This window comes from Mastigoproctus giganteus, chromosome 2, assembly GCF_048544385.1.
Source record: "Mastigoproctus giganteus isolate SK-2022 chromosome 2, ASM4854438v1, whole genome shotgun sequence".
Classification (NCBI taxonomy): Eukaryota; Metazoa; Arthropoda; class Arachnida; order Uropygi; family Thelyphonidae; genus Mastigoproctus; species Mastigoproctus giganteus.
The window spans coordinates 171,635,948-171,663,752 of NC_143576.1; the positions used below are offsets into that span (position 1 = coordinate 171,635,948).

Here is a 27,805-nt window from a genome sequence, read left to right on the forward strand (position 1 = left end):
AGTATTGGGGCCTTTATTGTTTTCTGTATTTATAAATGATATTGATGATGGTATATCAGGCTTAATGTCCAAGTTTGCAGACGATACGAAGGTTGGCAGGGTTGTCAAGGACACTACTGACACTATGCTGCTGCAACAGGATTTGGAAAGGTTGAGCAGATGGGCTTCGAGGTGGCAAATGAAGTTTAACATTGACAAATGTAAAGTACTACATATGGGAAACAGCAACCCCAGAGCAACGTATCAACTCTGTGGTACTACACTGACAGTGGTAGAGAATGAAAGGGACCTGGGGGTGGTGGTGCAGGCAGATATGAAGTTCTCTGAGCAGTGCAGACGAGCTGCAAGAGTAGCTCATGGTGTATTGTCAATGATATATAGGAATTTTTCTAGCAGGGATAAGGAGGTGATTATTCCCTTGTATAAGGCAATGGTCAGGCCACACCTAGAGTACTGTATACAGGCCTGGAGGCCTCATTTCAGGAAGGATGTAGAGCTGCTGGAACGAGTACAGAGAAGGGCAACTAGATTGGTGAATGGGACAAAGGGGTTCTCTTACGAAGAAAGGCTTAAGTTTTGCAAATTACAGTGTCTGGAAACTAGGCACCAGCGGGGTGATCTGATAGAGGTGTACAAAGCCTTGAATGGTTTGAGCATGCTCAATGCTGATGGGATTCTTCCTCTAGCTCAGAAAAATCACCTGAGAGGGCATAAATTCAAATTGAGGAAAGACAGATGTAGGATAGATGTGCGGAAATTTGCCTTTAGCCAGCGGGTGGTTGGTGGGTGGAACAGATTTCCATCCCTTGTCGTGGAAGTTGATAGCCTAAATAAGTTTAAGGCTCAGCTGGACAGGTATTTCGAACGAACAGAGGGGTGAAGTGGAAGTGGTTATTTTTATTTATTTATGTTACTTTTTTTTTTTTTTTTTTTTTGGCTGATGCTGCATAAGCTTGCTTTCTTGCATCAAATGCCTCTACTAATGCGAATGCTAATGCTAATAATCCTCGGCACGGGATCAAACGCAAGTCTTTTCCACCTGAGAGAGGACGGTGATTCTACCAACGATCTACGAGGTATTATATGCTAGCTTCAAGGGAAACCCATGAGGGCGCAACCATGCATCGAAATCTTGATGATAAATAGAAATATAATAATTATTATATACATTAAAAATAATAGTAAAATCTGAGATTTCATTAATTAAAAAGATGTTTATTATACAATTTGTGCAATAAACATCTGTTTATTATACAATTTGTTTATTGTAAATGTTTATTATACAATTTGTATAATAAACACCTTTAAATATATTTTTTTAAAACGTTACTACGGTAACAGCTCTATTTGCTGAAACGAATGGACCTAATTTCCTTAAGTTTATTATCTTGTAAGATAAAAATTAGCTGTTTTTCCAATATGCGTAAAGGTGATAGACTGTCATCAAGGTCAATCCTTTCCGATATGGAAAGGGGTGTAAGTCGAGATTTTCGTGTGGGCTTTTCCATTTCGGGAATGGATAGGCGAACTTATTTGACTCCAAAAACTAGTCTCAGTTATGACAGATATACAATTAGCGAAGTGCCGGAAACCCCCTTATTTGTTGAGCCACCACATATTGTAGGACCACCGATCAAAGATGGAGATATAACTATTGTACATAATATGTTAGTTCGTAAATGTTATGATTTAAATTTAGCATCTTGGAATTTACAAAAATAAAAGTACCCAACAAAATGAAAATCGTCATAGAATTCTAATGAGCATTTAGTGTGTGTGGTGGGGGGGTGCTCGTCAGTTTATATTAATTTCGTTTTTCAGTTCTAGTTCGTTTTCTTATGAACTTTTTATTTTTTCTTAAGGTTTTTTTCTCAATAATATGCCCCACTTAAAACTTCAAATAATTTCTTGGGGCCTTTTCATATAACTCATGTAGCCGTATGTATCATGGATACTCGCAGAATTATTATACACTTAATATTCATATTAACCTTCTATTACGGGCATGGCATCTGATAGGTACAACTTTTTAATTTGTAAACGAAATTAAATTATCCCATGTACTTTTGGCCACCATTATTCTCTCACTGGTTATGCAGTATTTTTTTGTTTTCATGGTATGCATTATGAGACATTCAATTTTTGTTTGGCATTTAACAGACACCAGCAGAGCAAAAGCATCTGTGAGACACCAGCAACGATTTCTAATCTTACTGTAGAGCTTTGATTTTGCTGCTAAATACAAACATTTACATTGTGTCTGCCAGATGCCATGTCAGCATCTTGGTTTCAATATTTGCAGATCAGTGAACTTGAAAGTTCTAAAAAATGCGATAAAAACTTTATTATTGTTTGTTATTGTTTATTCTGTGAAATATTTTTAACTGGGTTTAGCAAATCATAATTAATAGATCATTGTTTTCATTCAATAAAAAAGCTAAAAATAAATTTTTTATAATAAAAACAAAAGGGATGTCACATAGATGCCACATGATTGCCTTTGCTAAAGTTGGGGGTATGAGTAATGGAGAGTTAAAAGGTCTATTAAGCTCTTTTAAACAGTGCAAAAATATTTTGGAGGGCATCTCAAATTCCTTCTAAGCCAACTAGTTGAGAAACGCTGTTCCCAAAGTATTCTCCACAACCAGGGCTAGCCGGGTGGGTAAAGTGCCTGCCTGGCAACCCAAAGGTTGCGGTTCGATTCCCGCCTCGGGCTTGGATCAAAGTACTGCAAAAACCTTGGGAGGTGCATTATGGCCACAGAAGCCTATGCACCAACAACTACCAAAAAAAAAAAAAAAAAAAAACAACCAGGGTGGAAAATGGTAGGTATGCATTTTATAGGTTGTTCAGATTTTCATAGTAAACCTTCAGTTGTGCCAATTAAAAAAGAAACATTTATTAAAAATATTGTAAATCATGTTGATTTACATATCTTTCTACAATTTTTGATGGATTGGTAACACTGAAGTAAGAATTTATTATTTTATTGCATCCCACTGCAATATTTTACTTATAAAGGCTCACACCTTACATTATTCTAATTTCAATTAAATTTTTTAAAAATAAACAGTGGGGAGGTTTCCCCCTGCTTGCTTTGCTCGGCAATCCCTGCACACGCTTTTCTACGTAAAATGTAGAGGTATGACGGAGTAAGTCAAATCTTTTCTGCATAAAAGACACCTGTCAAAACACTGATGTTTTTACTCCCATCTTTAAGCCATCTCCCTCACTTATGCTTTTTTTTTTCTCTTCTTTTATTCTCTGTCAGGAAGCTCAGGTGACCTCTGATGGAGAGCAGCCAGAGTACTGTGGACAGCCTAGCTCACCTTCCAGTGGTGGTGGCAGGCAAGTGGAGTCCCACTAGGGAACCTTGCAACCAAGAAGCCAGCACAAACAACAGAACCCAACACTAAACTACCCATGCAACACATAACACTTTCCTGGCTTTTACAGAGGTTCTGTATGCATCGCAAGATTACTGATGGCGCAGATGTGGAAAACCACAAGTGGCACCTTACCCAAATGCTATGCCACTATGATCAATATCTAATCAGGAAATGACCTATGTAATTATTTACCTGTGCATTCGTAGTGACGTAATTTCCCCACCTACTTTTACCACGTGAGCCGCATCCCTCTTCTCCCATTGGCTACCCTACCACACAGCATTTTCAAGGTGGAATAGATATCACTAATGTAATTGTAAATGTAATTATTTACCTGAGTTTACATAGGTCACTTAGGAGAAGCCCTTTTGTTTTGGGTTCTATAATGCACAAGGAATATTGTTGCATCCAAAAGAACAGGACTAAAATATTTAACTAAAATATTTACAAACTATACAAATATTTACAATATTTACAAAATACTAAACTATTTACAAATATACAAACTATATCGGGTTCCTTCATCAGCCAACATTACATTGGAACATCAAATGATGCCATGTGTGTTCATGTATTACAGAGTGAAGCATGTGCACGTGGTTGGTGAATATTATGGAGCCAGTTGTATTTCGATGGAAGACAATAATGTAATTATTTACCTGTGCATTTGTAGTGACGTAATTGCCCCGCCCTCTTCTCCTATTGGCTTGAATAAATATCACTAAGAGGAAAACATTTTTAATGTATAGAGAGATAATAAAATTTTTAATATGCTGAGAAATGGCCATGAATTGACATAAGTATATGTATGCAGGTGGGGAAATGAATAACATTAATAGTTTTTTCACTTAAAGCATAACTATTGCTCATTTGGAGGTCTTGCTTTAGACCTTGTCAGTGACTGGTGGAAATTTTAATCTTCCATCATTCATGCCCTCAATTTTACAAAGACACTTGCATGACATCTGTGCAACTCCTTTTTTTTAATTATAAAAAAAGATTAGCTTTTTACTGAATTGAAAATATAAATTGTATTTTAAGACTAAATGCACAAGGTATAATTCCATCTCTCATTTTGTGGAATTAACTTTGCAATTGTGATGGCATGTTTGCATTACCAGGGTACCTGCCCACCCACCAATGAAAGGCCAACAAGCCTTGAAACGGTACCGTCTGGGTGGTGGTGCCTACTGAGAATATATAACAGTCTTCTCTACTAGAGAAGTTTTACTTATTCGAAGTAGTGCAATACCTGGTATCTCAGCACACAAGGCATAATTCCATCTCTCATATTGTGGAATTAACTTTGCAACTGTGATGGCAGGTTTGCATTACCAGGATACCTACCCACCCATTGATGAAAGGCCAAAGAGCCTTGAAACAGCGCCCACTGAGAATAAGTAACAGTGGTCTTCTCTACGAGAGAAGCTTTACTTATTTGAAGTAGTTCACTACCTGGTATCTCGTGAAGGTAACCACAATATGAGATATAATTAAAACAATGCCTTTACCCTTTAAACTACATACGTAGTTTAATTTTATGGGTTAACTATGGAGTATCTACACCAATATTATATAATTAATTATAAATATATAAATTATGATTTGCTAAACTAAATTAAAAAATCACACAAAAATAAATGAAGAAACCAATAAGAATAAAGTTTTTATAATTTTTTTTTAGAATTTTCAAGGTTATTTAACCTCTGGATTAAAATACAGATGCTCAAGTTGCATCTGACAGACACAGCATGAATGTCTGTATTTTTGTCATCTACTCATGCTTAGCTGGCTAAACCAAAGCTCTATAGCAAGATTACACACCTATTTCTGGCATCCCACAGATGCCTTGTAGGAAAGGGAATTACCTAGAAGAAAGATTGCATGCCTGGAGTTTGTTAAACACCAAGCAAAAAAATTAATTTTTCATAATTCATAATATTTTTGAGGGGGCATAGATTCAAATTGAGGAAAGACAGTTGTAGAATAGGTGTGCAGAAGTTTGCCTTTAGCCAATAGGTAGTTGATTGCTGCAACAGACTTCCATCATCTATTGTTATGGAAGTTGATAGCTTAAATATATTTAAGGAGCTAGACCAGAGGTTCAAAACCTTTCTCAGTTCACAGCACCCTTACTGTCCCAGTAATTTTTTTAACGGCACCCCTAGGCCAAAAGAAATACCCAAAACAGTGGTTTTCGACTTTTTAATATATACCTGTACAATGGGATCAACTGACAATGTTACCAACAGTAAATTCTAAGTGGGAAGCATTCAAGGAATTAATCGTGGATGCTACTAAAAGTTTCATACCTATTAAGAAATATTGTTCAAGGTTTAGGCCTAAATGGTTATCTAATGAACTAATGAGACTCGTAACAGAGAAGAAAAATGCATGGGATGTATATAAATTATCAAGCGACTCAGGAGCCTATGGCAGATATAAGCTAGTCTGTAATCAGGTCACAAAGGAGGTTAGCCAAGTGAAGGCAGATTATGAGAAATCCTTTGCAAAAGATGCTAAGAAAAATAGAAAGGATTTCTTTACTTATATAAACTCTAAAAGGAAGGGGATGAATCTGATTGGTCCACTTGACATTGATGGTTCGACTCTTGATGATCCTGCTCAGATAACAAACAAACTGAATGAGTATTTTGCATCTATATTCACACATGAGGAATTATTAAGGTTTGAAAATGGCAGAAGGTTATCAAATTGTAGCAGGATACTTAATGATTTTGTAATAACTGAGAGCAAAGTAGAGGAGAAATTGTTGAAGTTAAACATAAGAAAAGCACCTGGGGTGGATGGGATCTATCCAGTTATATTAAACGAGGTGGCAAAGCAACTAAGCAAACCTTTAGCCATAATTATGAGAGCATCCTTGGACTCAGGGGAGGTTCCCACGGGCTGGAGATGAGCAAATGTATCCCCAATTCATAAAGGGGGATCGAAGGGTGACACGAGTAATTACAGACCAGTTAGTTTAACTTCTGTTTTGGGTAAAATAATGGAGTCACTGGTTAAAGATGCATTGCATGATCATCTAGACAAGACTGCAGCAATAATTCAGACACAGCATGTGTTTGTTAAGGGAAAGTCTTGTCTGACAAATTTGATAGGATATTATGATGTGGTTACAAAGAAACTGGATGCAAAAAATAATTTTGATATCATATATTTGGATTTCAGGAAAACGTTTGACACTGTTGCGCATGGAAAACTATTGTACAAATTGGAGCAGAATGGTATTAAGGGTAAGTTGCTACAATGGATAAAAGGATGGTTAAGTGGGAAAAGACAGAGGGTGGTAATCAGTGGGTACTGCTCTTCGTGGACTAATATTATTGGTGGAGTCCCACAGGGTTCGGTGTTGAGTCCACTGTTGTTTTGTATATTTATCAATGATATTGATGAAGGTATATCAGGCTTAATGTCGAAGTTTGCAGGGTTGTTAATGACAGTAATGACAGTGTGCTACTGCAACAGGATCTAGATAATTTGGGTAGATGGGCTAAGAAGTGGCAACCGAAGTTTAACCTTGACAAATGCAAAGTACTGCATATGGGTAGAAGTAGCCCCAGAGAAACGTACGACCAGCTGTGTGGTACTACACTTAAGGTGGTAGAAAATGAAAAAGACCTGGGAGTAATTGTGCAGTCAGATATGAAGTTTTCTGAGCAATGCAGACAGGCTGCCAGGGCAGGTCATGGGGTTTTGTCAATGATATATAGGAATTTTTCTAGCAGGGAAAAGGAGGTGGTTGTCCCTCTGTATAAGGCAATGGTCAGGCCATGCCTTGAGTACTGCGTACAGGTCTGGAAGCCTCATTTTAGGAAGGATGTAGATTTACTTGAGCGTGTACAGAGAAGGGCAACAAGATTGGTGAGGGGAATGAAGGGATCCTCTTACTAACAGAGGCTTAAGTTCTGCAAATTTCAGTGGCTGGAGACTAGGCACCTGCGCGGTGATCTGATTGAGGTGTATAAAAGGCCTTGAATTCAGCACGCTGAATTCTGATAGGATCCTTCCACTTGTTCAGATTACGAACCTAAGGGGGCATAAATTCAAATTAAGAAAGGACAGATGTAGAATAGATGTGTGGAAATTTGCCTTTAGCCAGCAGGTGGTTAATTGCTGGAACAAACTTCCATCTGTCGTTGTGGAAGTTGATAGGTTGAATAAATTTAAGGAGGAAATGGTGTGATTTTTTTTCAGCTGATGCTGCATAAGCTCATACACTTGCTTTCTTGCATCACATGCCGCTACTGCTACCTATATAATAATTTTATTCTTTATATAGAGGTACTAAATAAAGATCAATTATAGATCACCACAAAATTGAAAAGATACGGTACAATATCCATTGTACTAAATTTGTACTACATTGTACCCTTTTTATAATGAAATAAATATATAAATTTCAAAAAAAAAATAATAATAACAATAATAACTTTAAGTAACTTAAACCCAAATTACACGGCACCCCAAGAATGTTGTTGCGGCACCCCAGTTGAAAACTACTCAGCTGGACAAACATTTGGAGTGACCAGATGGGTGAAATGGAAAGGTTTTTTTTTTCTTTTTTTGGCTGATGCTGTATAAACTTGCTTTCTTGCTACTGATTAGTTGAGGCATAAAGATAAAAAGGTAAACTGCAGCCATTTTCAACCCACTGCAGGATGGAAGCCTCCTCAACAATTCATGCTGAGGAAAATGGACCATAATCTGCCACGCTGGTCCAGTGCGGGTTGGCAGATCAACCGTATTTAGCAGTCAGGGACTTGAACCCCAGTCTACTCAAAGAGCGTGTGCTACTGCGCTCCTGCTCCTGACCACTTGGCTACGGAGGCCAATTCTAATCAAAATTAACTAAAACGAGATGCAGCCTTCTGTTACTCCTCAAAATTTTGTATTTATGCCCACTGGTTCTTCTGCCAGTGAAAATATACCCCATAGTTCATTTTACTGATTCCACTGAGGGCCTTATATGGCTCTGTTAGTTCCCCTGAAGATGTCCAATCCAAGCTTTGCAGTTTATACCTTCTAAACCTTTCTTCCTGTACTGTTTTTAATTCAGCCCCACCAAGTGTATAAGTTATTTTAGGGTTGCTATTTGCAAGTATAAGACCTTGCACTTTTCTGCATTAAAACGTAGTACCAATATTCCTTGAAGCATAACCAAGTTAACCTGAAAGATTTGACTTGGTTAGGCTTCAAGGACTTGCTGCTTGGTACTGATCCTTAATCACTCTCCCAGTCTTTGCATCATCTACAAATTCTGATCTCATGCCCTCCTCCCTTCACTGATATCATTTATGAAAATTGGAAACAACAGTGGTACCTTGCAATCAATCTAAGAATGTTACCTGTGATCTGAACATTTTCCGCCTTGTATACAGTAAACAGTAAGCCCCTGTATGGTCTCAGTCCCAGTGAGGGACCAAGCCAAATGTTTTGCTGAAATCCAAATATACAATGTTGAAATTATTACTTACATCTGTCTAATGAGTTACTGTGTCAAAATAGTTATTGTTACAAGGATTTCTGGTGCGAGGGCTACTTAGGCCATATTGTACCTATCAATTGATTACAGTTAATTGTGGTAACTGCTTAAGAAACAAGTAGGATGAATTCAAAATTAGTTAAACAAATTTATGTTTTTTTAAAAAAGCAAAGAAATCTGAGTAATGTTCATCATCTCTTGTGACATGAGTAATAAAGGTTCTTGTAGATTAGGGAGAGATCTGAAGCAGGTTAGATGAGCAAGGTGCTCATATAACCTCATATATATGCTTTACTGTAAGGGGAGTGTAGCAACATGTACAATGTGGAGGATCATCTCCTGTAAGCAGAAAAAGGTTTAGTAAGCTGTGTATGTCCAATTTCGGTCCTGGTTAGGATAACTTTTCCTGTCTGTTTGGACAAAAGCTGGAATGCCACAGTTTCAGTTTAGGTTTGAATTGCCAAAGTTTGTTCTGAGACTTGGATTGCCATATTAATGCCCACAGAAACGGCACTAATGTTTGTTGCACCTGAGGCAAAACCTTGTCACAGTGCCAAATTCATATTGTATCTTAACACACATATATATTCAGTAGCACATCTAGCAGCACCTATTTTAGGCAGTGCCTCACTTGTGTACCCTTGCACACCTGAATGCCCACTAATTTTTACAGATTCTTCTCATAGTAGACGTATAATCAAGAAATTTTTATCATTTAAGGATTGAAAAATGCCTTTAGGCTGTTTTGGCAAAATAGCTAACCAGTTAGTCAAACCCCGGGGGCTCACATCTGGTGAGTATGGGCTTGGCACACCCAGGGTCCTGAGCTGGATATCATAATTTTTCTCTTTCTTGGTGATTCCCTTCTACTTCTAACTGTTGTTTTTTCTCTCTCTCAGGGTAACTTAGAAATTTTTTTGGCTGGTGCAGCATAAACTTCAGGCTTCCTTGCACCATATGGCTAATAATAATAATAATAATAAATAATAATATGCTTTATTCCTTAACATGTTCAATGCTGGAATGCAAACTTGCATCCAAACAAATTCCAATTTTTGTGCCTCAATGCAAATATGTGTCCATTCAATTGCAGTCAATAAATGAATACTTCAAAAGGAAAGGCTCATGAAACGAACAACTGAGCGATATCGGCATTGATTGAACCATGGCTTTGCATTGCAGTTGGGATTTTGCTTAGTGTCAATCACACTGGCTAGAGAGCACTATAAAATCTATATAGTTGGTTCACAGTTTCATATATTTTTAGCTCATGTTGAAGTTATTTCATCATTAGTTTAGTATTTTGCACAAGAAAAGGTAAATTTTTTTTAAGATTATGCTTGCTGGATTTTAATTCTTTAGTTTCTGAAAAACAAAACATTATCCTTAGTGTGTGTGTGTGTCTACTGATAAAATTTGGTGTAAAAAGCATTTTCTATAAAATTTTACCCTACAGGGTTGTTATAATGAATCCACAGCCTGGGACATCAGGATAGAAAAGGAACAGGGATGGATGTTGAATCTGATGACATTGAATCAGCTCTTTATAATATGTCATCTAATACTGAATAGAATTCTATTCAAGTGATATGGATTTTGAATCTTGTTCAAATGCATCTGTTGATATTAGTGTGTTACAAAGAGATGCCAGTGTTACTTAGAGTGATGTTTCTTCAAATGCGAAAACCATTTACTAATAATCACTGTCTATTTGTTCTAGCACCCCACAGAAGCACTCCAAAGCACACATAAAGGGCCCACATTATGTATTCTTTAGAATTCCCCTTCTATCTAAATCTCTCTGTATTGTTCTTGTTTATAATGTGCATTACCACTAGCTCAGAGGAGTTAAAAATTTAATTATTTTTGACAATGAATACAATCGATTAATAATTGTATTTAGTAGTCATGGATTTAAACCATGGTCTCCACTCAAATGCATGTGCATTACTACACTCTCATGCTTGACCCTTCATTATTTTGGACCTCTTTATTATTGCCCCCAAGGTTTTCCCTATAAGCGAAGTCAGACTGACCTGTCTGTAGTTCATCATGAAGTACAGACAGGTCAGTCACTCTTAGAACTGCCTTTACTATTTTACTTATTACTATTTACTTATTACTTATTAGTGATACATTGGAATTTCTTCATTTCAGAGGAATCTCTTCCAAGCCACTCTAGTAGTCTTTAAATGCTCATAGGCTTTTTGTCTGTTTCTAGGCAGGGCTGATGTTAGAGTTCATGGGACTGAGGTGCAACAATTGATGTTGGGATAAAGACAGCAAGGAGTTCTCCTTGCTTGATGGATGGGGTTGGGATTTGGCCTCAAATCCTGTTGTTAGGATTCAAGGCCCTTTTCTGGAATACTGTACATTATATGCACTCAGAGGCAGACTGGGTCAAAAATTCTTACCAGGGAAAACAAATAGAATGCATCAGAGCTCAGAGTGTAATATTTTTCACACTGGCCTCCATCAGCCTCTGGCCCACTGGGGTTCACCCCATTAAGTCTTATGGCCAGTCCACCCCTCTATCCACTTCATTCCTCTAGGTACTGGCCCTGACCCCCAGGCTACAAGATTCACTGCTTCAGCACTGTAAATTAATCTCTGCAGCAGCTTATCTTTTCTTCATTTGCCTGAAACAATAACCCACCATAAATGAGGGTTACTCTGGATATATTAGTCCATACAGTAATTGAATTGGCCTGTGAACACATACTCAAATATAATACACACAATAAAGACAATATTAAATTAGCAGTTCCATCAGAACTAGTGCACAATGAAAATAATTTAGGTGCTGAAACAACCAAAACAAACAGCACCATAAGCAGTAAGTGAAATGAATTATGCAAACAGAGCTGTTTACTTTATAATGTTTAAAAAAACTCAAGTAATATCAGAATTATAAAAAATATTATTCTTTATGAAAAATATGATGTTTAGATAGCTATATGCATATTATTTCACTTTTTTTTGTACTTACCAATAGTGACATTATTGTGAATTTAATCCACTTAATAAGGCAGTTCTGTCCTTTTATCTAGTCCATTTGATAAAGATATGTTGTGCTGTAAGGCATCAAGTGATGGCAGTGTTTTAGCTTTAGGATTTTGTGATGGCTCCATTCAGGTCAGATTTTTATTTGCATTATTTTTTTATTTAAAATAAAGATATTATTCAGTTAATTTAATTTGATTAATTTAATTTACTTTATATTTACATTTAAGAACAGTCTTATTGTTAAAGCTATGCTTGATATAAAATACAGTTTTATATAGATTTTTATATCAAGTCATTTCCTATGTTTTGGTATAACATTTTTGCTTAGAAACTAATCAGTGCAAGAAAAATCAGTTTATTTAAGTTCATATAAGCTGGTCTGTAACGAAGTTACAAAGGAGGTTAGGCAGGCAAAGGCAAATTACGAGAAATCTTTGGCAAAGGACGCAAAGATAAACAGCAAAGATTTCTTTACTTATGTAAACTCTAGAAGGAGGGGGATAAATCAGATTGCTCCACTTGATATCAATGCTTCAACTGTTGATGATCCTGCTCAGGTAGCTAATAAACTAAATGAATATTTTTCATCTACATTCACACATGAGGAATTATTCAGGGAGATGATTGCCAGAAGTGTATTCAACTCTGGCAGTGAGTTGGATGATTTTGTAATAACTGAGAGGAAAGTGGGAGAGAAATCGTTGAAGATAAACATAAAAAAGGTACCCGGGGTGGACGGGATCTATCCAGTTATATTAAAGGAGGCAGCAAAAGAAGTAAGCAAACCCTTACCATAATTATGAGAGCTTCCTTGGACTCAGGGGAGGTACTCATGGACTGGAAATGTGCAAATGTGACCCCAATTCACAAAGGAGGATCAAAGGGCGACACAAGTAATTACAGACCTATTAGGTTAACTTCTGTTCCAGAAAATTTAATGGAGGCACTGGTTAAAGAAGCATTGCAGGATCACCTAGACAAGACTTCAGTTATAGCTTAGACACAGCATGGTTTTGTAAAGGGAAAGTCTTGCCTGACCAATTTGACTGGATACTATGATGTGGTCACAAAGGAACTGGATGCAGGGAATAACTTTGATATCATATATTTGGATCTTAGAAAGGCTTTTGATACTGTTTCACATGGAAGACTGCTGAACAAATTGGAGCAGTGTGGTATTGGAGGCAAATTGCTGCTATGGATAAAGGGATGGTTGTGCAGGAGAAGACAGAGAGTGGTAATCAATGGTCACTGCCCATCGTGGACTAATGTAATTAGTGGAGTCCCTCAGGGTTCAGTGTTGGGTCCATTGTTGTTTTCTGTATTTATAAATGATATTGATGATGGTATATCAAGCTTAATGTCCAAGTTTGCAGACGATACGGAGGTTGGCAGGGTTGTTAAGGACACTAATGACAGTATGCTGCTGCAACAGGATATAGAAAAGTTTAGCAGATGGGCTGAGAGGTAGGCATATGAAAATTAACATTAACAAATGTAAAGTACTACATATGGGAAGCAGTAACCCCCAGAGTAACATATCAACTCTGTGGTACTACACTCTGAGCAGTGCAGACGAGCTGCAAGAGTAGCTCATGGTGTATTGTCAATGATATATAGGAATTTTTCTAGCAGGGATAAGGAGGTGATTATTCCCTTGTATAAGGCAATGGTCAGGCCACACCTAGAGTACTGTATACAGGCCTGGAGGCCTCATTTCAGGAAGGATGTAGAGCTGCTGGAACGAGTACAGAGAAGGGCAACTAGATTGGTGAATGGGACAAAGGGGTTCTCTTACGAAGAAAGGCTTAAGTTTTGCAAATTACAGTGTGTGGAAACTAGGCACCAGCGGGGTGATCTGATAGAGGTGTACAAAGCCTTGAATGGTTTGAGCATGCTCAATGCTGATGGGATTCTTCCTCTAGCTCAGAAAAATCACCTGAGAGGGCATAAATTCAAATTGAGGAAAGACAGTTGTAGGATAGATGTGCGGAAGTTTGCCTTTAACCAGCGGGTAGTTGGTTGGTGGAACAGACTTCCATCCTTTGTTGTGGAAGTTCATAGCCTAAATAAATTTAAGGGCTGGACAGGTATTTGGAACGAACGGAGGGGTGAAATGGGAGAGATTTTTTTTTTTTTTTTTGGCTGATGCTGCATAAGCTTGCTTTTTTGCATCATGTGCCTCTACTAATGCTAATATTTTAGAACATTTTCTGCACAGTGAAAGGCTCGACAAAGTTTCAAAATCTGCTAACATTTCATCTTCGTAAAGTTTATATCATATCTTAGTTGCCTCAATCCCCCCTCCTCTACTTTGCTACTGTCACTAGTTCTTTGAATACAGTACAAAATGTCGGATTCACGTGGATATTCGGCTACTGTGACCATGTAAACATAGACAGGAGAAATTTACTGGAAGGCATGGATCACTAACTTCTCCGAAAAACATATGCCCGTTTGTTGGAGTAAAGGGGAACCACAACACAGGTTGACTAGAGGCTATAATCTGTGTCGAGAATCTTCTTAATCCTCTGACTGGCTATGGAAAGCATATTGACTAGTGTTATTTCTCGGTATATGACTGCATAGGTTTTACGAATACCACTAACATTGTGAAACGGTAATCCCTTTCATCCCTAATTTGTGCTTTCTAGTTACCTAAATTGCATAAAGGCCAGAGGTGAGAACAATGCATACAAAGTTGTCTCCCCTAACCCGTTCGTTCGTTACATGGAAATTTTCTTCGTTCAACGGAAACTGTTTTAAATGTAATTACCAAAGAGGAATAAAAAAAATTCGCTGAAAAGAAGTTCATTAAACAGAGGTCGGACTATAATTAAATCAAAGAAGCAATTTTAAAATACATAACTGATCAATTGTGCCATTAAAATGCTGGGAATGGGCCCCCCCCTCGTCCCACTGTAGTTTCGGCTCTGGATACTCAATAATTGTATTCAGGATTTTATTTGTAAAATAAATGATCGTCTCAACAATGGGCCCGCATATTTTCAAAAAAAAAAATAACAATGGGCTCTCACGAGCCCACTATAGCTCAACACTGAGCATACTATCATTAGTGTCCTTAACAACCCTGCCAACCTTCGTATCATCTACAAACTTGGATATTAAGCCTGATATACCATCATCAATATCATTTATAAATACTGAAAACAACAATGGACCCAACTAACCAAAGGCTTCAGTTTTCAAATTGCTGCTGTTGATAAGGCACATGTGAGGTGATCTGTTGAAGTGTTTAATGCTGATCAGATTCTTTCTCTTGCTCAGACTATACACTTGAGGGGACATAAATTTAAATCGAAGGATGGTTTCAGAATAGATGTGCGAAAGTTTATCTTTTGCCAGCAGGTGGGTTATTGCTAGGATAAACTTCCATCTGTTGATGTGGAAGTGGATAGCTTGAATAAATTCAAGGAACTACTAGATAAACTATTGGAGGGGATGGTTAGGTGAAATGGAAATTTTTATTTTTTTATTTATATTTATATATATATCAACATAAGTGAGAATAATGATTTAAAAAATTGGATGGTGGACTGATCTTTCGATCGATTTGCCTTTACGGCGATCTCTCTAACGATCGAAATGCAGCGATTCCCTGACCATTATTGACCTTGTGGTCCTCTGTTGAGATGGGGCATAATGGTCAGTCTATTTCTGCTTTTGTTTTATTTTATTTTATTGTAGTTCACATCTCTGCTCGTGATATTTCACATAAATTTGGACCTGGTGCCCGTCAGAGGATGCGCCGTTAAATTTCATCTAATTGGCTATTCAAAATTTAATTGATTATATTTTATTATCTTTGTATTTAGACTTTCTAAATTATCTGGGAGAGTTTCTGCTGCAATAATTTTATTCTCGTCCCTCCCTGTTGGTTTGATTGTTATGTATAATTTCACAGTTGCCATGCTGCTGGCATTTTTATTTATTTTATTTTATTTTATTTATTTATTTATTATTATTTTTTTTAATCATTATTCTCACTTAAGTTTATATCTCAAGTGGCACGTAGAGGAAACTGCTTCTTGCTGCCCATGATGTATGCTTTACCCCCTTTTTATGTAAGATTCAGTTTTCAATTATTTCAAATATTATTGAAATATATATATATATATATATATATATATATATATATATATATATTGGGTCGATGGGCTGGGAAATGGCAATTTGAAGTTTAACTTTGACGAATGCAAGGTATATATATTTCTTTGGCTAAGAAATATACCACCAAAGAAATACCAAAGCAAGCTTATACCACCAAAGAAATATATATTTCTTTGGTGGTATAAGTTGCTCTCTTGCATCATTTGCCACCACTATTACTAACATCTTTATATTTGGAAAATATGAAGGATACAAAGAACACATGTGCTGTCTTGGCTGGATTATTTAGATTATTACTATTGACACTTGCACCAATTAACTTACTAGCTTTAAATGTTAACGTATCATCTAAATAGATTTCATCGGTTGAGAGTGAAACAATTTTTTCATTAACTTTTAGGGAAATAATTCTTTTTTTTTTTTTAATTCTGTGACTGTACCTCAAGATTATCATCAGTGGTATTTAATTTTTTAGTCATCTTTTGCAGTGTTCTCTGATGGGGTAGTGTAAGAAATTTTATTTTTCTAATTGCTTTATATGTTGATGACAGTTTTACATTTTAAAAGCAAAAAGTTAAGTGTCAAAGAAAAATCTTGTTAAATTTTTTGGTGTCTCTATCATCTGAATTTTTCCATAAGGAATTCTAACTTCCTCTCATCAGCATTATGTAACTGTGCTTGCTTTGTAATCACTCAAGTTCTTCATAACAAGTTCCGTGCTTTTTTTTTTTGTTAGTTTTTGGCGCATCGGCTTCTGCGGCAATAATGCACCTTCCAAGGTTTTTGCATTTTACTCTAATGCCAAACCCAAGGCAGGATTCAAACCTGCGACCTTTGGGTTGCCAGGCAGGCACTTTACCCACCTGGCTAGCCCGGTCAACTGCTTGTAATTGCATGTGGTATTGATGTTACTGCAAATTGTAAGCAAAACTTCAATATCTTGTTCAGTACCAATATTTTTAAAATGTACATTCAAACCTTTTAACTGCATTTGTGATATTTTGTTTTCTCCTATAAATACAGAAAACTCCAAACAGAAAGAAACAACAAAAATACTTCCACAAGTCATTGGATATTCCTTATTAGTTATTTTCATAATTATTAAATCATTATTATCAAAAACATGACATAAAGAAAAATCACTTTTTTACAGATAGGATGCAATATCATTAAGAGAAGCAATTTTTGAGGCATTGTCTTGTTCAACATAAGTAGCCATTCTTTGTTTAATGGCACTAGCTAAGTACTGTTTTTCCTGTTCACTCCAAAAATGCCTTCGTTTTGCCAAATTCTCAGTTAAATCTGGTGCAGTTTCTCCAATTATTGTTGGATATGTATTAGTGGTGAGTTTTTCACTGTCTCTTTTAGCAATTATTAACTTACCTGCTTTATCTACAAAATTGTCTTTACCATAATTACAAACTCTTTTTGGAAATTATTATTATTATTAGCATTAGCAAAGGCACATGATTCAAGAAAGCAAGCTTATATAGCATCAGCCAAAAAAAAAAAAAAAAAACCCTTATTTCACCCAATTATTAGCCATATGGTGCAAGGAAGCCCAAGGCTTATGCTTCACTGGCCAAAAAAAAAAAATTTCTGAATTACCCTGAGAGAGAGAGAAAAAGAAAAAACAAGAGTCAGAAGTAGAAAGGATTCACCAAGAAAGAGAAGAACGATGATATCCAGCTCAGGACTCTGGGTGTGTCAAGCCCATACTCACCAGATGTGAGCCCCTGGGCGTACACACGAATATTTTCTGATATACTGTAATTTTCGTGGTGAATTTTGACAGGCCACTGCCTTTTAAGTTTTTTAACATTAGGGAATCGAAATACAGTTACATAAGGTTTCCTGTAATTAGAAGTACATCCAGGCACACAGCACTTCAAAACTTTTTTTTTTTTTTTTTCAAATACAGTACTGCTTACACAAAACACATGCTAAACTAGCATAATGTTTACTTCCAAGTTTCACGTTCTAATTAAATAAATACAATCCACACTTCACTATTATTAAATCATATCAGTATTAAAGTTCAGTGAGATGTACTCTTCCAAATTAAGATGGGATTACTGCTAAAAATAATCAAAAGTTTAAATCTAATTGAGAAGCACTATTCAAACATCTGCACTAGCTACCTTATCCTCTTGCAATGATGTCAGAAGCAGTGGCATTGTCTTCATGGCACAGCAGGGTGCCCAACCATCCTGATATGGCCAGGATTATCCCGATTTAGAATTTCAAGTCCCGCTTCCCAATAATACCATCATTTGTCCCAATAAGAGAGGAAAAAACTGTTCATTTATTGATTTTACATATTTTTAATTAATTCTTATTGGAATCTAATGGATGTGTTAAAAAATTAATTCTAATAACAAGAGAAAAATGAGGAAGTCTAAAGGCATTTTGTTCGTCACGGAGTAAAGAAGAAAATAAAATGTGCGTTGATAAAAAATGGGTGCAATTTTTCTCAAAATTTCCAAAGGCAAATAATTTGTCTCAAATTGTAAACTCTATATTAAGCATTCCACATTCAAATGCTTTATCAGAAAGAGTTTTCAGTTTAATGAAAACTGCTCGGCAGAAAGACAGAAACTGTCTTTTATTAAAAAATTTAGAAGCCAAACTTATGGTGAAAGAAAACTATAGCATGTCCTGTTCAGAATTTAAAAACTTTTTAAAATATTTGGAAGGAGAAGAAATTTTAAAACTAGCAGAATCTAAAGAAAAATATATAAAGTAAAAGTAGTCTTCCTCTCTTTTTAAAATAACTGTTATAAATAATATTATAGTTTATAAAGAACAAATACATATTAACAACAATCATATAACAAATACTGTGATTGATTTATTGATAAAAAAAAGTATTTTAATTGTAATTTTATATTTTTCTTTTACTTTTTGAAGGGAAAAATGCTACGCTGCACATTTTGTTTCACGTTGTCCCGCTTACCAATTTTCAAAATATGGTCACCCTGTGGCACAGCCCGGACTCTAGTAGACTATGGCACATATGCACTGTGAGGTCATGTGATTATTTGTGGGAAAATGTTTGGACAGTGTAATTAAACACCAATAACTTGTCGTACATAGTCGTAAAACTTTACAATAGTAGGTTAGATTGCTCCATTCCCAAACCATATAGCCTTATATCAAGAGCATCATTATCTTGATTGTTCACATGCTTTTGTTTACAGGCACTCTCCTGCTTTTCCTGAAGGCTCATTTGGCAGGGATTATAAATTAAAAGGTACCACTTTCATGTGACAAGGAACAAGGTCATAAACATTATTTCAGATGTGGTCAGGGTTGTAAATAATTGACAAATTTCTGACTTATACACAATTTTAGATGTTCCGGAAGACATATTTCTCCTAACTGAAATGAAAAATGATAACAGTAAATGGCAGTATGATCATATAAAGATAGCAGAATTTACCTACATTATAATATAAATGGTTTTGGATTTTCATATTTGATTATAATAACCAGCTGATAACAATAACCAGCAATAAAATTCACTGGCATTCACTGTATATATTTTTTAAAACTATTTATATATGTAATATATATGGAGAAATATGTGTGCATGCATAATTTTAAAATTTCATGCATTTAATGTTCTTATTAACTCCAAAAATTGAAGTATACAGAACAGTTTCGTGCCTATACTTTATATTATGTACACGGCCTGTTTTTTGTTTTGAGCAGAATTAAAAAATGTTTCTGCATATATCTCCTTAAATACATAATATATAAGCAGAAATAAATGCACAGGTGTAATTTCAAATTTTGGCACACTTAATGAATTTATTAACTCTGAAATGAAAGGCCTCGTGGTTTCACATTTATACTTTATATTTATGCAGTTTTATTTTTATTTTGAGCAGAATTAATAAATGTTTCTCCATATTTCTTCTACATGTAATATACAAGTAGAAATAAGGGTGCAAAATTGAATTTTTAAATTTTGCACTCTTATTGATTATATAAACTGAAAAAGGGAAGTGACTAATCCTTTCATGTTTATATTTTATGTTCATGAAGTTTTTTCTTATTTTGAGCAGAACTAATAAAAGTTTTGCTTCATTGAAAATGAAAATGTAAAAAAACACAGTAATTTAAAATTGAAACATTTTTAATTAAAAAAAGAAAAATATTGCAAATAATAATTAATGCAGTCCATTCAGAAAAGGTCCTGCATTGATCTATGCAAGCAAAATTTTAAAAAACCAAAAATTTTTTTCAGAACTAAAAAACAAAACCCAGTGACATAAAGGGGTGCACAGGACCTTTCAGGTCCTGTGCACCCCTTTATGTCACTGATGTAAATATCTGCCATAGACATCTGTATCGCTTGATAATTTATATGCATTCCATGCATTTTTCTTCTCTGTCACGAGTCTCATTAGTTCATTTGATAACCATTTAGGCCTAAACCTTGAACAATATGTCTTGTGGTACTTTTAGTAGCATCCACGATTAATTCCTTGAATGCTTCCCACTTAGAATTTATTGTTGGTAACATTGTCAGTTGATCCCACTGTACAGAATTTAAAAACTGTCTGAGACCACTGTACTCACCTTTACAGAAGCAAAAACCCTTTCCTTTACCCCTGATGGTAATTATATCTTTAAGTAAATCCCACATCAGTACACTGTGATCACTGCCACCTAGTGGTTCCTCCTTTATCTGCAAATTCTTAATACACGAATGATCACTGCTGATAACCAGATGAAGAGATTACCCTCTCTGGTTGCCTCTCGAATATGCATAATGAAGAATTATACAGACAAATAGAGTGGGCCAGTAAAGCAGAAAAAATTATAATGGGAGACTAACATAAAGAAAATACAGTTGAACCAGTGAATGCAGTAACTAAAATAAATTTTAATACTGTAAATGGAGCTTTCAGAATAGCATGTTCCTCCATCGGCTAAGTACATACACACACGGAAATACAAATATAACATAAAACATTAGGAATGGAATAAACTAAAATAAAAGTGGGTGTCAAATGATTGAAAGAGCGTGAATGTGAGAGTGTTCAATCACTTACTACGTCAAAATTGTTGTTGGTACCTGGCTTGTATATGGGCCGACTGCCAGCGTTTTTCATGCTTTAACCCTACAGACTCCAAAATTGGGTGTAGTCTTGTACCTCTATTGCAATTTAAAACGTTGCCACAACTAGATATATTTAGAGACTCTAACCACAGGCGGTAATAGTAGTGACGAGATTGGTCAATCACCTGGCTGTTGTGGCTGGCATTCCAGCTTAGAGGAAGCCAGACCACCGAGCTTTCTAAGGTAAAAGCTGACCTCACCAACTGTGGCTACCCTGCCCATGTCTTGAACAAGCACAAGAACTTACAGCTCCCCTGAGGCTCTCACCCTCTCATGACAGCAGACGGTATCTACTGCTTATATCCCATATTACCTGGGCGCCTCAGACCATATCTCTAGGATCTTACGTAAGTACTGCGTAAAGTTCTTGCAACTTCTTCATAGAGGTTTGCAATCTCTGGTCTCAAGGTTAAAAACACCCATCACCCCTCTTTTATGCAGTGGTATTATATACTGGATCACTTGCCATGGTTGTGGCAGCTGCTATGTGGAAGAGAGCTCCACACGACTCCAGACCATGTCGCATAACATGATAGGTCCATCTGCCTAGGTGACTTTGCACACTCTGCGCTTGCAGAGCATTTCTGGTCAGCTCAACATGACCTCAATCTCAGCCGTAACAGTGAGGTGATTGACCAGTCTTGTTACTACTATCGCCACCAGTGGTTAGAGTCCCTAAATATATCTAGCTGTCGCAATGTTTTAAATTCCAATAGAGGTACAAGACTACACCCAATTTTGGAGTCTGTAGTGGTAAAGCACGACAAACGCTGTCATTCTGCCAGCATTTGTCGTGCCCATATACACGCCAGGTACCAACAACAATCACCTAATTCAACGTAGTAAGTGATTGAACACTGCCACATTCATGCTCTTTCAGTCATCTGACACACACACACACACTGTTTATTTTAGTTTATTCCACTCCTAGTGTTTTATGTTATGTTTGCATTTCCATGTGTGTATGTACTTAGCCAATGAAGGAACATGCTATTCCGAAAGCTACTATTTACCGTATTGAAATTTATTTTAGCTACCGCATTTACTGGTTCAACTGTATTTTCTTTATGTCAAGTTATAGAATCCAGTGCCACAAGCCCGTTTTCATTTATGGGAGACTAACTTTCCAGATATTAACTGTAACTTTTAGTGGTCACTTGCACAGTAGCAGAACCATTCTGAATTACTCAGTACCAGATTTCTACACCAGCATGTTAGAGGGGCAATAAGCAATACTCTTGATCTGATTTTTGGCAGTGACTCTTCATGCATTAAGAATCTACAGATAAAAGAACCACTACAAGTGGTTTGGTAGCAATGATCACAGTAATGAAATGGAATTTACATGAAAGCGTAAATTCCATTTCAATACCAATTACTTTGATAGCAATAATCACAGTATTTAAATGGAATTTACATGAAAGTGTAACTACTCTAAAGGGAAGGGATTTTGCTTTTGTAAAGGTGAACACAATAGTCTTAGGCAGTTTTTAAATTCTTTTCAGTGGAACAAACTCATAATGTTATCAACTGCAAATTCTAAATAGGAAGCATTCAGTAATAGTAAATGCTATGAAACTTTTCGCACCAACTAAGAGATACAGTTTAAGGTTTAGACCTAAATGGATGACATGTGATGACACTAATAACAGAGAATAAAAATGCATGGAATGATTATAAATTATCAGCGATTAATTCCTTGAATGCTTCCCACTTAGAATTTACTGTTGGTAACATCGTCAGTTGATCCCACTGTATAGAATTTAAAAACTGTCTGAGACCACTGTACTCACCTTTAATGAAGCAAAAACCCTTTCCTTTACCCCTGATGGTAATTATATCTTTAAGTAAATCCCACATCGGCACACTGTGATCACTGCCACCTAGTGGTTCCTATTTACCTGCAGTAAATATAAACTAGTCTGCAATCAAGTCACCAAGGGATTAGGCAGGCTAAGACATATTACAAGAAATCTTTAGCTAGGAATGCAAAGAAAAGTATCAAAAAATTCTTTGCTGCTGTTAAAACTACAAGGAAAGGGATGAACCACATTGGTTCACTAAATATGAATGGTATAACTATTGATGATCCTGTTCAGGTTGCTGAAAAACTGAATAGGTATTTTTCATTTACATTCATGCACGAAGAAGTGTTTAGAGATAGGTATACCAGAAGTGTACAAATTCAGAAGTGTATGTTAAATTATTTTGTGATAACTAAAAGAAAAGTGTAAGAGAAATTGTTGGAGTTAAAGGTAAATAAGACATCTGGAGCTCACGGAATCTATCCAATTGTTATTATTATTAGCCATATGGTGCAAGGAAGCCTGAGCCTTATGCTGCACCAGCCAAAAAAAAAAAAAAATTGAGTACCCTGAGAGAGAGAGAAGTAGGAGGGAATCACCAAAAAAGAGAAGAATGATGATATCCAGCTCAGGACCCTAGGTGTGCCAAGCCCATACTCATCAAATTTGAGCCCCTGGGGTTATACACTACTTATGTTGAAACCAGGCATGCACCATGCCTGGTTTAAACATAAGTAGTGTATAATTGGATAGGTTCCATCATATAATACATTATAAGGCATTAATAAAATAATACTATTTATTTTACATATTATTATATTAAATTTATTAATATTAATAAGTTTATCACAATGAATTCTGATTGTGATTCCACATACCAATGCTTAACTCGTTGCACCCTTATGGATTATAAATATAAATGCATAAAATCAGTTAATGCAGACTGTTCAGGGGTGTTCAAGCTTAGTACTATGTTCCCCCAATCATGGTTTCAAATTTGACAATATCTCCATTTTGGATTATCAGTCAAATTTCCATAAACTTCTTATTTCTGAGACCTTGCATATAAAATTATAAAAGAATTCTATTAATGTCTGCTGACCCTTATTATTTCTGACACATGTAAGTACATTAAATTACAGGAGGAAGTAATCCACAGTTCTCACCAACCCTACCCCAGTTGTAGTAGTTAGGTCCTGAATGGTCATATGTGTGCTTTAAGAATCTGTGTCATTCCCTTGATAATGATGCAGGAAGTGTAAGTCCCACAAAGGGAAGTATTTTAATTTTTAACGTGTGTGAGCATTAAAGTTTGATGTGTGCTATTGGAAGTGTTTTCCGCACTTGTGCTGTTAACAGCAAATACTGACACTGGGATTCCACCATATGCCTGTTTGCAAAACAGGGTAAGTATGGCTTCAATTCATTTAAGGTTTTCTCCGTGGAACAGCTTACTAATAATTAGTGGTATTAGGTTTAGGTTATTCATAATATAGAAATTTAGCAAAGGTCCTGAACTTTGCAGAAAACAGAATAAATCACATGTAATGAATTATTGTACCTTTCACCCATGGTACCGAGCTCTGGTTCAACTTTTAATTTTAGTTATGTTATTCAATATGCATTTCTGTTGTTTTCTCAACAAAGACCTACCGAATACGGAAGTCATGAGAAATATAATTATATTTATTGATAATACTCAAAGTTAAAATAAAGAATTCTACAAGTTAGCAGCACCTATTGATAACTTATCTATTATCTTTTTTGATGACAAAGAGTTCTGAAGTAATTTAACACAAGCAATCCTGACTCCACCCAGCATAAATTTTTAATAACAAAAGTCTTTTGCTATTGTTGATGACTATACACAATGTACTGCTATAAATGCACTTGTCTTTCTTGACTACCCTTGATATTCCCCCACAAACAACAAAGGTTGTTTTGTATAAAGATTAATTTCTCCAGACAGTAAAGATTGATCATGCTAGAGATTTTGATTAGCTGCCAGATTTAATAAGGTAGACATATCATAAATAGTGTTTTAATAAGAATTAATGCTTTATAATATTTCAGATTTTATTGCTTTTCAAAAGTATTTACCATTATTTTTAAGTTTATCTTTTACTTTGGTAGATAATTGATCCATCTCATGGTGTTGTTAAATCAGTACTTTTGAATGAAGATGGTACTTTGCATCATTCTTCAGCTGTTTTGTGTTTGCAGTTCCTTCAGCCATTATCCTGTGCATCAGAGAAAGAACTTTTGGCATGTTGTAAGTGTTATTAAACTTCTTTAAATATTTTTATCTCACAACTAACCCTTGGTTCTAGATAGACAAAAATTTAATAAAAAAAATTAAATAATGGCATGATATTCAAGCATCATCAATTTATATTAAATAAATCAGCATTTGTTTTATTCATAAGATGATTTGCAAGTTAGAATGAAAACAGTAATCTCAGTTGTGTTGTATTTTTTTCAAGATAGAAATGCTTACGGAAAACATGGGTCAATTACTGTTTGTAAACAGTGTCTGTCTTGCACAACTGAGTTCAAAACATCAGATATTTCATTTTAAATATATAGAGAATGATTAGTAAGAATCAATAATGTCTCACTTCACCAGTGATGAATAATTGAAGTTGTATGAAAAACATAAATACCTGTAATTCCAAAGAAAGAGATGAACTCTTAAACACAACGATAATAGTTGCTGTGAATACAGCAACTATTATCATTGAAGAAGGATGTAGAGATGCTGGAACGAGTACAGAGAAGGGCAACAAGATTAGTGAATGGAACAAAGGGGTGCTCTTACAAAGAAAGGCTTAAGTTTTGCAAATTACAGTGTCTGGAGACTAGGCACCAGCGAGGTGATCTGATGGAGGTGTATAAAGCCTTGAATGGTTTGAGCATGCTCAATGCTGATGGGATTCTTCCTCTTGCTCAGAATAATCACCTGAGAGGGCATAAATTCAAATTGAGAAAAGACAGATGTAGGATAGATGTGAGGAAATTTGCCTTTAGCCAGTGGGTGGTTGGTTGGTGGAATAGACTTCCCTCCCTTGTCGTGGAAGTTGATAGCCTAAATAAGTTTAAGGCTCAGCTGGACAGGTATTTCAAACGAACAGAGGGGTGAAGTGGAAGTGGTTATTTTTATTTATTTATTTATTTATTTTTTATTTATTTATTTATTTTTTTTTGGCTGATGCTGCATAAGCTTGCTTTCTTGCATCAAATGCCTCTACTAATGCTAAATGCTAATGCTAATACAACAAAAGCAACTGGCTGTAAGGTAAACAACACTGAACTGAAATAGAACACTTCATTGGTTTAAGAGCCTCAGTGACTTCCATCTGGTGATTGTGCTGACCTCTTCCCCTTCATATAGTTCATTAAAACAATTAAGTGCTCCACTTCAGTTCACTGTTAGTTATCTTATGGCTGTTGTTTTTTGTTGTACTTATAACTGTTATTATTATATATTCTAGAGTTAATTTCTTTCTTTTCTGGCGCATTATAGCCTCCGCAGCTAATGCGCCAATAAAAACAAAACAAAACAAACAAACAAATCTTTCTTTTGCATTACATGCCAAATTTTCATGTGTAATTTAAAAGTGGGACAGCATTCCTTCTTAATGATCATTTGTACACATTTTCTCATAAAAATGTCTGAATGCATAGAATGATATTTATACAGATAAAATTAGTTAGTTAGTCTTTCTTCTCAGAAAGATGAAACTGCCTAAAATTTAATTTTATAATGTAATGTTTTTTTTTTTTATTTATTTATTTTTTTTAATGAAAACTCCAAACACGAGAGGTATTAGAACCTATAGTACTTAGTACCATGCTTGGGTTGGAGGTTGAGAAGACGAAAGAAGATATTTGTTGACATTAGACTTGAACTTCTGTAGACTGTAATTTTCAGGAAATACATATGAAGGAAGGTTGTTCCAGAAAACGGCATTTCAATGAATAAACGAGGAAAATGAAAAGTTGGTTCTGTGAGTTTGAAGTTGGACAATAAATGGATGTTGGCTGGTGGCGGCACGTGTTCAGACTGTTTTGAAAGAGAGAGTGGGAATTATAGAAGCCAATTTAGAAGAAAAGTGCTCCTGGAAGTATCTGTACAAAAGGCATGCAGCAGAAACAGTACATCTATGAGACAGCAAGTGGAGAGACTCAGTTAGAGATGAGTCATTAATTAACCTAACTGCCCTCTTCTGAATGGAATCTAGAAGCCTCAGAGGTTCTGGGGGCACTGCCCAGATGTAGGAACAATATTCCACAGTAGGGTGGATTCGCAATTTGTACAGAGTTGTACAAATCACAGCTGTTTGTGTTAAAAGTAGTGCCGAGAGTGAAAGAGTAAACCATAGAGCAGAGGAAGAAATATTTGTAATGTACTTGTGCCAAGAGAGATTAGAAGTCAGGGTAATCCCCAAAAGAGATATATTATTTTTCCTAAAAATCGGAGTGTCACCAAAGATAAGCATAGGAGCAGAAGAATCCTTTTTCCGAGATATAGGACAAGACTGAGTTTTAGAAGGATTGAAATCAACTAAGTTGTCTTTGACCCAATGGAGATCGGCATTTAAGGAATTGGTAGTGGATATTTAAGAAGTTTAAGCTGATTGAACTGGGCAAGGTTTCTCAAAATGGAAAGTGGAATGCAATGTGTTATCATCAGCAAAACTATGGATAGGATTTCCAGTCAATGGAAGAAGGTCATTAAAATACAAGAGGAAAAGAGTGGGGGAAAGAACTGAACCTTGGGGAACTTAGTGAAGAAGTTAGAAGACAGAGAACCATCTACCATCACCCTCAGTGAGGG

At 35.8% G+C, this 27,805-nt stretch overlaps 1 protein-coding gene across 1 annotated transcript in view; it reads left to right on the forward strand.

Moving 5' to 3' along the window:
- Nucleotides 1-1,419: 1,419 nt before the first annotated feature.
- LOC150089751 (WD repeat-containing protein 89 homolog) overlaps nt 1,420-27,805 on the forward strand; it is a 136,780-nt gene continuing 110,394 nt past the window's right edge. Inside the window, exons 1-3 of the mRNA XM_090390092.1 lie at nt 1,420-1,667; nt 11,946-12,030; nt 25,102-25,240. Coding sequence (XP_090246218.1) covers nt 1,420-1,667; nt 11,946-12,030; nt 25,102-25,240 — 472 coding nt within the window. The remainder of the gene's footprint in view (nt 1,668-11,945; nt 12,031-25,101; nt 25,241-27,805) is intronic.